This window comes from Parus major, chromosome 28 (assembly GCF_001522545.3).
Source record: "Parus major isolate Abel chromosome 28, Parus_major1.1, whole genome shotgun sequence".
In the NCBI taxonomy this organism is placed as follows: Eukaryota; Metazoa; Chordata; class Aves; order Passeriformes; family Paridae; genus Parus; species Parus major.
Genome location: NC_031797.1, coordinates 2,730,886 through 2,744,072, shown reverse-complemented (window position 1 = coordinate 2,744,072; position 13,187 = coordinate 2,730,886). Strand labels below are relative to the sequence as shown.

Below are 13,187 nucleotides of genomic sequence, written 5' to 3'. Positions count from 1 at the left end.
CATCCCATCCCATCCCATCCCATCCCATCCCATCCCATCCCAATCTCCCATTCCCATCCCATCCGCTGGGGGGCGCTCGGGAGCCCCAGGCCGCGGTGAGGGCGCCCCCTGCAGGCCAAAGCGGGGCGGTACCGCGGCCCGCACGGGCTGCCGCGACTACAATTCCCAGCGCCCCTTGCGGCGGCGCGCGAACTACAGCTCCCGGCATGCCGCGCGGCGCGCGCCGTGCGTGCCGAGCAGGCCGCAGTGCGGGCCGGGGCCGCGGCGATGCTGGAGGAGGCGGGTGAGGTGCTGGAGTCGGTGCTCAAGGCCTCGTGCCTCCCGCTCAGCGTCCTGCTCTTCGTGCCCGCCGTGCTCCTGCTCCTGGGGCCGCCGCCCGCCGCCGAGGCGGCGCACGAGTTCACGGTGTACCGCATGCAGCAGTACGAGCTGGGCGGGCAGCCCTATGGTGAGGAACTGCACGGCCCGGCCGGGCTCGGTCCTGCCGGCAGCGGCCCCTTCAGGGGTGGTGGGGCTGTGGGAAGGGAGCCCCGAGCCCGGGGAGGAGCCCAGGGTAGGCCGTGAAGCCGCGGGCGGCCCAGGGAGGGCGGCCAGGCCTAGGGGAGGGCTCGGGGGGCTCTGGGAGGCGGCAGCAGCCGGGCCCGGGGCCAGGCTCAGGCGCAGGGGAGGCCGCAGGACGGACCCTTCTGGCTGAATTTCGCTGCCCAGGCTCAGCACGAGCAGGAGAGGAGCTGGGAGCTCCATCGTGGTGACCTAGAGGTAGCCAAGGACCCTCTCTGTGGGCTGAGGACTCTGTGTTTTGAGGGGTCCAGCTGCATACCTCCTGCATTCTGGTAAACTCGGTGGTGAGCTCAGTCTTGTCCTTTTGCCTTTGACTCCTTTATTGACAGGCTGCTTCCTCTTTGCTCTTCATCCTCAGCTCTGTGTGTTGCTCCAGTGGCTCCATTTGAGAGCTCGTCCTTCCCCTGTGTTAAAACTGACCTTTACATCCTCTGTTCTCTTAGCTGCAGCCTGCTGATTGTGCAACACCTTTCTTTAGGTCAGAGACACACCCTGTTCTGTGAGTCCTTGAGGTGCTGCAACCCTCAGCCTCCTCCCCTGTGTGCCCACAAACCCAGAATCACGGGTTTCTGGGTCTTCTGTAGAGATTTTATTCCAGACCAGGGCATGTTGCTCTGTCTGTGAGTGACTCTTCTATGGAGTTATCAATGAACAGCCTCACATTTAATTTGTGCTGCCCCTGAGACGCCATCCCTCATTCTTTCAGATCTTAATAAGTTCAAATATATAAGTTATGAAATGCAGCTGTGCTTGTGTATTCCTTAAACACTTCATGCCTCCGGTGGCTTCTAAATAAATGAAATTATTTCTGGGTTCTTCCATCACAGTTTCTCAGAATGTGTCCACATCTTGAGGGCTCTCTTGCTGACAGCCTCAGTGGCTCCAAGGCAGGCCCTTGCATGGGGGTAGGACTCTGTCTTTTCTCAGGTGCTGGGAGCTGTTGGCAGGCTGAGCAGGGGCAGCAGGAATGTGATTCAGCTGGCTTTGACTTTGCTTGCCTGAGTGTCCCCTCTAGCCAAGTGCTCACAATTTTGTGACCTCTTGAAAAGCCAGGTGTTGTTTCTTTAAGATGCTTCCAGTTAACTTTTTATGCTGTTTCTTTTCCTGGAGCCTTTAAGCTCGGTGGGCTGTGTGTTTCCTTTGTTCCTTCCTCCTCCCTTTGGGTATCTGCTGTTCCTTTTCCTTGTGTGTTCTGAGATGTCCTTCAGGATAAAAGCTGTATTTCAGAGCAGTCTGAGTTGGAAGGGACCCACAAGAATCACCAAGTCCAACTCTCAAAGGGAATGACCCACAGAGGGATCAAACCCATAAGCTTGGCATTGTCAGCACCATCCTCTGACCAACTGAGCTGATTTGTTGTTCCAGATTCTCTTATTCTTTTCCAAAAATACCAAGTAACAGGTTGCTGCTCAGCCTCTTCTTGCAGAGGGGAAGAGTTTTTTGTTAGCATCACTCGTAGAGCAATTTAAGAACAAGCTTGGACTTCCTCTAATACTGATAGAATGAGAATTCTTTAGTTTGTAAATCAGTGATTATTAACCAGCTCTCTCTGTAGAGAAGCTACAGAAAATCAACCTGTCAGAAAAGTACTGTTGTGTCTGCTCTGCTTAGATGGCAGAGAGAGCAGAACTGTGAGTGCACACATTGCTGTGCTTCCACATCATTCCTTTGGAAGTGGTGGAGGGATTATCCTCATTTTGAATTGCTTTTCTCTGGTTAGAGCAGGGGTGCCATTAATGTTTGTTTGTTTAGTGTCAGAGGTCTGTGGGGAGAATGTACATTGTGCCTGGGCTCTGTTTCTGGGTATGTGGCCCTCATACTGTGCAGGAGAAGTGTAGATTTTTCTTGTTTAGGCATTTCTGTGACCTTTGATAAGACCAAGCTAATGTTAGAGTTAAGCCAGGTTTAAATCTAGTTCTCAGCCATGCTCCTGTGTGACAGAGGCTGGAGCACTTCATCTGTCCCTCTGTGGGGACCCAGAATGATGAGATCTCCAGGGGAGGTGCCAGAGCTTTAGAAGAAGAAATCGAATTATAAATTGTAAGGTGGATTTGACCCTCTCTGTTTGGACAAGATGTCCTTTTGGCCCTCCCTTGGGGAATGCAGGAGCTTCTGGCAAGCCTGGATTGCATTTCCATGTGGGGGATTTGATCTGCTGGCACTGAGAGTAGGAGAGGGCGAGCCCTCAGGAGCAGCCTGCTCCTCTGTAACTCTGCCAGCTACAGAACCTTCCTTGGGGCAGAGTGACAGCAGCCCTTGGGGTGACATGGGGCTGTCTGGTGTCCTTGGGGTGACATGGGGCTGTCTGGTGTCCTTTCATCAGCACAGCTTGATCCTACAGCTGGGGGAGGCTGTGGAGAGGCCAGGCTGTCTCCAGGAGTGCTGCTGGCTGCAGGTATTAGGCACAGGTGAGCAGACAGGTGGCCTGTGTGTTGTGCTGAGGAGGAAGACTGGAAGGTGAGGCTGTGGTGTGGAACAAGGTGGGGTCTGGCAGGATGTGGCTGCACAGGAAAACCCACAGATCTCTGCTCCTTCTCGCACGAGGAACAGTCAAACTCAACTTTCTGCAGCTTCTGGCTGCTCTGCAGCCCACCAGACTGTCCCCAGGAGCGTTCTGAGCAGGAGGCAGGCTGGGGCAGAGGGGATGGGGTGCAGTGCATTACCAGCTCTCCTGCTTTCCCTGCTGGCAGGCACCAGGAGCGCGGTGCTGAACACGGAGGCGCGCACCGTGGAAGCGGACGTGCTGAGCCGCCGCTGCGTCATGATGCGGCTGGTGGACTTCTCCTACGAGCAGTACCAGAAGGCTCTGCGCCAGTCAGCCGGGGCTGTGGTGATCATCTTGCCACGATCCATCTCCTCTGTCCCCCAGGATGTTGTGCGGGTAAACAAAAAAGTTTTCTTTCTCTTCCCATGGGAGAAAAGCTTGGTTGCTGCAGGGCTGGAAGCTTCTGTTGTAATGCACAACAAATCGAAATTCTAATTTTAAAAGTTCTCTCTCTGCTTTGGTTGTTAATTTTTTCTTGACACCTGTCGTGTTTAGCAGATGCTAAGTTTGTGTCTTGCTTAAATCCTCAGCAATTCATGGAGATAGAGCCAGAAATGCTTGCTATGGAAACCATTGTGCCAGTCTACTTTGCAGTGGAAGATGAGGAGCTGCTGTCTATCTATGAACAAACACGGGCTGCTTCTGCATCACAGGGTTCTGCCTCAGCTGCAGAAGGTGAGTTCTAACAAGGAGGAAGAAGTTTTGAGGAAGACAGGCCTGTTCCCACCTCTGGGAAGAGTCTTCTGTGTCATCTGCACTGTGAAGCAGTGTTCTGTCTCCTTTGTGTTTATTCAGTCTTTGTCAAAGTGTTTAGAGATTCAGTGGAAGGAAAGCATTACTTGACTGTAGTTGGACACACAGTTACAGGAAGTTCTCAGCTTCACACTGTTGCAAGTAAAGCAGAAATCAAAACTAGGTTAAAAGCAGCATTGAAAATGTTAAGTGACAATGGTGTGTTGGTAGAAACTGAAGTTTTTTGTCTGACCACAAGTCAGTTTGATTATTCCATGTAAATAATAAGACTGTCTTAATGAACTGCTGCTTATGACTAATTTTAGTACTGCTGAGGAGAAGTTTTTGACCAGCCCAAAATACTGGGATTTTACAACAGAATGAAAAAGCATGGTCACCAAGATTCTGTGTCATTGCATAAACACCAGTGACAAGTGAGAGGGCTTAAATGGTTTAAAGCTGGTCTCTCCAAAGCTCAGTTAGCAGGGGAAAGGAAGGGATGAAACTTCCCCAGGTGTACATTGGGGTTTTTTTTGGTGTTTTTGTTCCAGTTCTGCTGCACACAGCAACTGCCAATGGCTTCCAGATGGTGACCAGCGGGGCTCAAAGCAAAGCTATCAATGACTGGCTCATCCCCAGTGTGGAGGTGAGTTGTGTATGGGTTCAAACTGCCAACATTGATGAGGTGACTTCTTTTATTGGGACTTGATCAGACATTTGGTCTGACAGGGCAAGTCAGGGGACTCTCAGCCAGGAATCTGAAGTCCTCACAACCGAGGCCACGGCAGACTGGGCAGGAGTGTAGAAGTCAGGCTGTCCTTGTACAGGCACATGAGAGGTGATGGGGAGTGACACTGCGCTGTTTTCTCTCCAGGGAAGGCTGACAGGGCTGGGTGGAGAAGACATGCCCACTGTTGTGATAGTTGCCCACTATGATTCCTTTGGAGTGGCTCCAGTGAGTATTCTTTCTTCCTGCAGCTCTCTGTTCCTGTCCTTTTTCCCCTCTGTCTTTTCTTGGCCTGAAGGCTGTGGGGCAGTTACAAGTGGAGCACAGTGCTGTGCTGTCTTGCAGCTGTTCTGGTACTCAGTGTAGGTTTGTCACCTTGTGTGTGTCCCACCTCATCCTGCAGTGGCTGTCCCATGGGGCTGACTCCAATGGCAGTGGAATCTCAGTGCTGCTGGAACTGGCCAGGCTGTTCTCTCGGCTCTACACCTACAGAAGGACCCATGCTGGGTAAGGAACTGCTGTGTTTGGGGTTAAATGTGGAGGGGATGATGGGGCAAGCAGATTCCATCCTCAAGCCCTGGGAACTCCCCACTTTTAATCTGTCCTGCCATTCCCTGAGTGTGTGGCATGTGGGAAGTGTCTGTTAATGGACAGTTTGCCTTGGATGTCAGGTGCAAGTGGTTGTGATTTCACCACACCTCCAAGGCTGAGTGCAGGAATTCTTGCAGCATGCTAACCCTTTTCTGGCTTCTTTGATGGGCAGGTATAACTTGCTGTTCTTTGCCTCTGGAGGTGGCAAGTTTAATTATCAAGGAACTAAGCGGTGGCTGGAGGACAATTTAGACCACACTGGTGAGTAAGGGACTGATTGTGTTAAATGTTTATAATTAATTACCAGCTCTCCTGTGAGAATCTCCTTGTGTGAGCCTTGCTTTTTTGGGGAGGGGGGATGGAAATCCCAGCACAAGACGTAGCAATAAAGGTTTGGATTTTTCTGTTCCAGATTCCAGCCTGCTGCAGGACAATGTAGCATTTGTTCTCTGCCTTGACACTCTGGGCAGAGGCAACAGCCTTCATCTTCATGTCTCAAAGCCTCCCAAGGAGGGCACCTTGCAGCATGCATTTCTGAGAGAGCTGGAGATGGTAAGGAAAAGCACTTTAAATTCATGGGAGCTTGGGACTTATTATACAGCTCTCCATAAGAGGAAGGAAGATGTGAAGAAAGGATGTGCTATTGAAATAATTCATGTATTGTTTAGGGTCACTCGGTTTGAAGTGCAGACAAATACTCATGCCACAATCCCAAGTGAAGCAGACTAGATCTGCAAATTCCACTCTGTACAGACATTGAAACAGCTCTTTTTGACCTGAAAACCCAACTTTAATGATGTCAATAACTGCATTATTATTATAATAATTGTGGAACACACAGCAGTGGGTGTAGGCAGACAGGGCAGTGCAGGGTGGGACTCTGCAGTGAGAAGCACCCCTGAATGGCTTGCCCACATCCTCAGGTTGTTGCCAGCCAGTTCCCAGAGGTGAAGTTTTCCATGGTGCACAAGAAGATTAACCTGGCTGAGGACATGCTGGCGTGGGAGCACGAGCGGTTCGCGATCCGGCGCTTGCCGGCGTTCACCATCTCCCACCTGGAGAGCCACCGGGACAGCCTGCGCAACAGCATCATGGACAGGAGGTGAGGGACCCTGGGGGAGGAAGGCTGGGGTTTAAACCCAGCCCAGAACCCCAAATTGGCCTCACAACTGCTTGTGTTGTTCTGATGGTCAGGGCACAGGTGGCAAGCATTGGGTGTTGGGCTCTGGATTCAGGCTCATGCCTGATGCAGTGAAAATGGGTTGTTTCTAGAGGAAGCTGATGCCATTGGCAAGTCCATAATCCTCTCCTTTGCTTTAGGGCACGAATAGACACTAAAGCACTGACCAGGAATACTCAGATCATTGCTGAGGCTTTGACAAGGGTCATCTACAATCTAACAGAAAAGGTAAGAGGTGCCCACCTTGCAGTGCTGGCCAGACTTGTCCTGCCCAGCCAAGCTCAACAATAACCAGGGCTGTTTTGTTTTTTCATTTTCCCTTGCAGGGAACACCTGCAGATATGCAGATCTTCACAGATCAGATGGTAAGCACAATGCATTGTGATTGTAACCTGGAGTCTGGGAGAGAACTCTGGTGTGTGGTTGACTCCCTCTCTCTGGTGGTATTTTTCTGCAGCAAATCCAGCAGGAGCAGCTGGAGTCAGTGATGGACTGGCTGAGCAGTCAGCCCAGGGCTGCCCAGCTGATTGATAAAGACAGCACCTTCCTCAACACCTTAGAATATTATATGGGACGCTACCTGAAGGATGTCAAGCAGCATCACGTGAAGGCAGACAAACGGTAAGAAAAGACACCAAAGAACCAGCCAGAGCATGCAAACTGGCTTCCCCCTGGACAGAATTTTGTCTGTGAGCTGCAGCTTTCCTGGTTTCTTGACATGCAGCTTTACTCTTTTCTGCTCTCCTGTCAGTTTTGGTTCATGCTTGGTTTTCTCCCAGAGAAAGATGCTTGTGACTCCTCACAGCACAGGAACAAGGCCCAGCAGCTCCCTCTGTCTGAAAAGCTTGTTTTTAAACTGTTTTGGTTCCACTGTTCCTACTCTGAGAGCAGGAGAATACTAAGCTTTGGTTAATTAAAAAAAGGCAGTTTCCATCCTGTTGAACCTGCTTGGACTGAAGCTGTTTTAATGAACAGAGGGAGGAATCTTTCATGTTCAGCCTCTTTGGAGAGAGCTGAACAACAGCATGAGTTCTGAAATGTGTCCTAGGGCTTCTGATTGCAGGAAAAGAAAATCCTGATGACTAAAATCAGCTCAAAACCAGTGTGGGATGTGGTCATGCTTACCTGTCTCTGGTTGGGTGAACTCCCTGTGAACAGCTCTGGGCTGTCCTGACTGCAGGGTCAAGAAGTGCAGTAGAATCTGAAAATTTTCTCCTTTGCACAGGGACCCTGAGTTTGTTTTCTACGACCAGCTGAAGCAGGTGATGAATGCATACAGGTATGGAATTCCCCTGGGCATGCTGGGCTCTTGTCTCACCCCCTGGCAGGAACTGCTGTAGCAATTTCATGTGCACTTTTCCTTATTCCAGGGTCAAGCCAGCAATCTTTGACCTGCTCCTGGCTGTCTGTATTGCAGCCTACCTTGGCGTTGCCTATGTTGCAGTGCAGGTAAGAGACACAGGTGTATTATTTTACTTATAAAACAAATCAGATACTGAAATTCACACAGTGCCAGCACTAAAGCTGGAACAGTAATGCCACTTGGCTATGCTGAAGGCAGTCTCTTGCCATTCTAGTGCAAACCTGTTTTGTAGAGCTGTTTCTTGTAGTCAAGGACATGCATAACTCACTTGCTAACCTCTTTTGGCTCCAAACTGAAACTTTGCAACAAATTTTAGTTACCTTGGTAATTTAAAAGTTTGTAGCTTGTACTATTAGGAAATATCTGAACTTGGGATGCAGCTTAGAAGTGCATCTTCAGAGTTTTGCTTTCTTTTTTCAGTGAAACTATAAATACATCCTGTGTCCATGCCTCTGAAAATGTGATACTCTGTGTCTTGGCCAGCCCAATTAAATGCAAAGTTTTTGTGTCACTGTTAACCAAGACAGTGTGAGCAAGGCTTTGTTCCTGCCTGCATTCATGAAGGACATGAATGAAAGGGAAGATTTTTAGGTCACTCTCAATTTTGATGACTTTGTGTTATTTGTGTCTATTATTTGTTTAGGGAAACCACAAGTATTTGAAAACTCAGTGTAAGAATATAAACAAGGGAAAAAACATACTTTGATTTCTATTAGCAATCTTCATTACTTCTGTTATTTGAATTTGAAATTATTTGAAGCCTGGATCTTGTTCCATCTGTCAAACATCAAATCAAAATACAATCAACCCCAGCAAAATCAAAAGGGGAATTAAGTGAATTTCTAAGCCACTGTGGAAATGGTGGAAGAGAATAGCCAGTTAAAGACTTGTGAATTGGTGGGAATCTGTTTTTGCCTGGTTCATTTTTACCTGCCTGAAACTGCTGGCAGCAGTGTTTCTGTAGAGACCAGGAGCCTGCATGTGTTGGAATCTGAAGCTTTCTCCTCGCTTTCAGAAGGAACAGAATTGCATTGAAAAAATAATTAAAAAAATCTTCAGTATGAGTTGAAACAGACCTGCACAAACACTTCTGTAAGCCAGCATTTTCTGTATAACTTGGCTTCCTTGTCATAATTCCTCCTCATCCATCAAGTCCCACTCTGTCTTCAGGATGAGTGGTTGATGCACACAAGGCACTGCATTTGCACACTGGCATTGTTTTAAACCTTCTGCTAAGTTTTCTGTGTGTTCAGAACTGCCATGGTTACTTTTTTTCCCTTCTGTTTCCAGCACTTTGGTCTCCTTTACAAGATGATACAAAGATTATCCCTTAAAACCAAGCAGCAGTGAAGCACCAAGTCCCCCCACCCAGCAGCACTGAGCCATCGGTGAGCCCATTGGGAACCTTCTGCCTTCCACTGAAACCCTGCTGTTCCTTTTCCTTTGTCTCCTCTTTGCTACTGTATGGAGGGGAGGAAGGCATAAAGAAAATGAAATTTTAACTCTTGTGCACCTCTGAAGTGCTTTTCTTCACCTTCTTCCCCTGAGTTGCACCATGTCTGGTTTGCCTTTGCATTTTGGTGAGGGAGAGGCTGAGAGACTCCAGCAATTCCTGCAGTCTGATTTTGAGCAGCTTCTCTGAGTGTAACACAAAGTCCAGCACCATCATGGACACTGTCACACAGCCAGCCTGGAAACTGAAACTACAGCCTGACAGAGTGGTATCTCTGCCCAGCACACAAGGACTTGGAGCAGTGGTTTGAAAGAAAAAAACAAAAAAGTGCACATGCAAATTAAAGAGAATGCAATTAGCATGTTTCCTTATGGCACCTCTTCCTTGAGTTCACTGCTGGCTTTAGGAGTTGTGCTGAGCAAGCAGTGTCTGCAGCAAGCACCTTCTTGCATTTTGTTCAAACTTCACCCCCTTTTAGGATGTGCACTGTGAGTGCTCTTGACTGTTAAAATCAGGATGAGGAAAGATTAAGTTGGGTTTCTGGCATGAGGGTTCTTGCCAGGGACAGGTTCTCTCCTGTCTCTCTTGGAGGATGCATTTTGCTGTGTGCTTGATTTTTCTGGAGGTTTTTGGTCCTTGAACAGTTCACAGTTGCCACCACTCTGTGCTAAACTCTTGCTTGATTTTTGAGGGGTGTTCCATAGTCCATAGCTGCTGCAGGATCCCATTCTGTGCTGTTCCATGTACTTACACAAGCTGGTTCTGTTGATAACAAGAGCAGTTCAGATCTGGAAAATATATTGAGATACTACAATCCCTAGGCTAGTTGTAGTTCTAGAAGATAACCCTGAGCACTGCCCTGCCACCCAGCAAGTTTTGAGTCCTTTTCTGTAATCTCTTCTATGTACATGAGGTCTCTTCACAAGCCACAGTGATGCTTTTTTTTTAAATTTAAGCTACTATTTATAATTAAAGCAGTGTATCTTACAGAGGCTGAAAATTACTTTTGAATTGAAGTGCACCTCTTTTTTTGTGTATGCAAGAAAAATTCCAGCTGTGGATTCCTGTTTGCACACACCTGCTGTGCACATGCCTGTTAGAAAAGGGCTTGTTGTGGCCAGTCACTGTCCTTTGGATGGGCACCAAAGCATTGATTTCCATCCTCCTTGGTTTATTTTATTGTAATCTTCTAGCAGTACCCTTACCCCATGATGTGTCCTTTCTGCTGCTTTAAATAAGTAGCAACTTACTCTTTGAAGAGTCTTGTCTTTTTCCAGGAGAGCCTGCTGGTGTCAGTGGCTCACCATGGTGTCCAAGCACTCCAGAAGGATCAGCCACACAGGGAAATCTGCCTTTTCCTGATTTTTTGAGTGCTCATTTGAAATGTGTTTCTCTGCATGCGTGAAGTGCTCATGGCACTCCTCTGCCAAATGAATTCATAATGACTTCAGAAGTTGCTGGAGTGGCTGGAAGGCAAGCCTTGATTGTTTTCCCCTGGTTGGTATAAAGTGAAGCCACATGCCCTGGGCTGGGTAGGTTTAGAACATGCTTGGTACAGTGGCTCTCTGAGGAACTCTGCAGGCTCTGAATATCTGGGAGTAATTTGAGTCCTCCAGCTCAAACTGCAGCATCCATTTATGGTGTGTTACACTTAAGGAGGTTTGTGTTCCCTCCAGCCTAGCAGAGTATTTCACCAGTCTTAATTATTAACTCCATTCCTTTGCTGAGAAAAATAGAAAAAGAATATTAGCAATGCTGCTGCAGCTTGAGTTGATGTGTATAAAATATGCCAGTAGTGGGCAAGAGCAAACAGAACAGACCTGGGGCTTGTTCCTTGCTGTGGAAACTGCCTTCAGTCTTCCAGATGAGAAGCTCAAAGTTCAGAGTCAAAAACATACACCCAGTCTGTTTGCAGAAGCTGTAGCACAAAGAAAACACCTTAGCTCTGTGTGGTCTCAGCAATGAGCTGTTAACACTGATACAGTGCCAGAAGCCAGTGGAAACAACCTAAAAAGATGAATAAATGAAGAGAGTTCATAAACCTGAAGGGCAGTTGGGATGGTACATTGCTCTCTCCCACACCAGGTTAGTTTGTCCTGTAATCCTTTTGTCTCTCTCCCTGGCTGCCAGAAAAAGTAGTTTTTACAACAGATAAAAGAGTTTCTGCTTTTGATCAAAGTGCACGTGCACTGAAACATATATGCTCAAACCTGAGATAGTCAAATCCCAACTTCCTCATAGCTGGAGCAGAGTGCCCATCCTGGGATTGAATTTAAATCCAAATTTCCTCATAGCTGGAATCCTGGGATTGAATTGTTGTTTCCTTGGGTAAGTCAACAGAGAAATTTGCAGAGAGCCCCCAAAGCTGATCTGCACTGCAGCATAAGTGATCAATTCAGTCACCAACACAAAGCCAGAAACCCAACAGGTGTTGTGATAAAATAAAAGTTCTCCACAACATAGCAGAAGAGCTCTTTGTAGCTGATTGTTGTTGCCCTTGTTTTTACCTCTCTATTTTTGAGGACTTGGCTTGGCCTGTATGGAAGAGCATGGAAAGCTTTATATCCACATACACACAAGTGGCTAGCAGTTGAAACTCCTACCTAAAAAACCATTTTCTTTGCTATTTATCTGACTTCACCTGTTGTCCTGGTGCTGTCAGAGTCTGCAGCTCACAAAAAAAATGGTTTTCCAGCAGGGTTTAACTGAAGCTGTTAATTCCTTCTGTCTGCTTCCACCTGCATGGGCACTACTGGGAATTGTATGGGAGTAATTTGGATTATTGTCGTTCATCTCCCAAATGAGAGGGCTTGGTTTATTGTTGGGAGGGAAATAATACTGTGCAATATGAACTCCACTCCTCTACTCAGTGCAGAGAAAATTCTGAAGCCAGAGTGGAATTAGGTCTCCCACTCTCTGTGGCTGAAAGTCACCACAATCTATTTAGACATTCAAAACCACAGCTATACCCAAAATTGCTGTGGGGCTTGGTTTTGAGGGTGTTTTGTTGGTTTTAAATCTCGTGCTCTTACATTGTTCATGGCCCAATCCCAAAACCCAGGCTGTTCCTGCACCCTGTGTTTAAGCTGGGTTTTACATTTCAGAGGTTTTACATTTTATTTGGTCTTGTCTCACAAATCTGAAATGCTGGGGCTGCTCCTGGATGTCTCAGAAAATTGGGCCTCTGGGTACTTGAGTGTGGACTCCTGCTTGCTCACTTTGATCTGTTTAGTTTCCATTTGTAGTTACTGCATAGCAACTGCAAAGTTATAATCTGGAATATTTGCAGCTCAGGAAAAAGATTTATCTAGTAATGTTAACTCAATTATTTATCTCTTGTGTGCCCTGAAGAACAAATGTATATTGAGGTGAATATTTAAAAGCTAATAGAAAATTCAATGCAGTTGATTTGCATATTTTAGGACTATAAATGTAATAATATTTAAGTATTTTAACTTCTTTTTTTTATTTGTTTGTCCCTTTTCCCCTTGGAAAATAAACCAAGTGAATAGGTTTGATGGATAGATTTGTCAGAGAACTATTTGCTCAAAAAAATGGAATCTCCTTGCATTATTTGGAGGAATAGACACTCTACAAAATGAGAGAAAATCTATGTATTTAAAAGCTTCATCCTGTCTAGCCAAAAGTAAAATAGTACAACAGAAAACATTTATACACTCCAAGCATGACTTCAGCACCTTGAGGTGAGCAAATTCCGGTTTATTCAAAAGGTTTGTGCTCATGTGAAGCAATTAAAGTTTCTATGCAAAACAGTTTTGGTACTGTGAGAAACCTCAGCAGCCAGCACCGTGTGCTCTTGGGGATTGCTGTGCCTCTGTCTTTACCCAAACCCTGTTTGAACACTGAAATATTCAAATTATAATCATTGCAAGAGATCTGTTCCCTGAGCACGACTCTGTCAAAGTCCTGGGCAGAGGTGTGGAGTGACAAAGTGACCTGAGGAGGGGAGGGCTGGATGTGCACCCATCCCTGGCTGTGTCCGAGGGGTTCTCCTGCCTGAGACCCCCAACCAGC

The 13,187-nt window shown here is 47.2% G+C and overlaps 1 protein-coding gene across 2 annotated transcripts; it reads left to right on the top strand.

Annotated features, from left to right (window-relative positions):
- Positions 1-209: 209 nt before the first annotated feature.
- On the top strand, positions 210-12,712 carry NCLN (nicalin). 2 transcript variants are annotated; one of them, XR_004500357.1, is made up of 16 exons: positions 210-448; positions 3,252-3,442; positions 3,637-3,781; positions 4,390-4,484; positions 4,713-4,793; positions 4,969-5,072; positions 5,329-5,417; positions 5,569-5,708; positions 6,080-6,258; positions 6,477-6,564; positions 6,663-6,701; positions 6,794-6,957; positions 7,562-7,615; positions 7,707-7,785; positions 8,343-8,791; positions 8,990-12,712. XR_004500357.1 is itself a non-coding variant. In XM_015651911.2 (15 exons), exons 1-15 carry the CDS (start codon positions 268-270, stop codon positions 9,047-9,049), a joined length of 1,689 nt encoding a protein of 562 aa, XP_015507397.1. In that variant the 5' UTR covers positions 210-267; the 3' UTR covers positions 9,050-12,712. The 2 variants fall into 2 exon arrangements, 1 of the variants encoding a protein (XP_015507397.1); XM_015651911.2 differs by lacking the exon at positions 8,343-8,791.
- Positions 12,713-13,187: the final 475 nt, after the last annotated feature.

Excerpts from the sequence above, each read along its gene's own strand:
- NCLN (XM_015651911.2), top strand. The coding sequence starts at position 268 with ATGCTGGAGGAGGCGGGTGAGGTGCTGGAGTCGGTGCTCAAGGCCTCG. Across the intron at positions 6,958-7,561 it reads CACGTGAAGGCAGACAAACG|GGACCCTGAGTTTGTTTTCT; the intron begins GTAAGAAAAGAC and ends TCCTTTGCACAG. Across the intron at positions 7,616-7,706 it reads CAGGTGATGAATGCATACAG|GGTCAAGCCAGCAATCTTTG; the intron begins GTATGGAATTCC and ends TCCTTATTCCAG.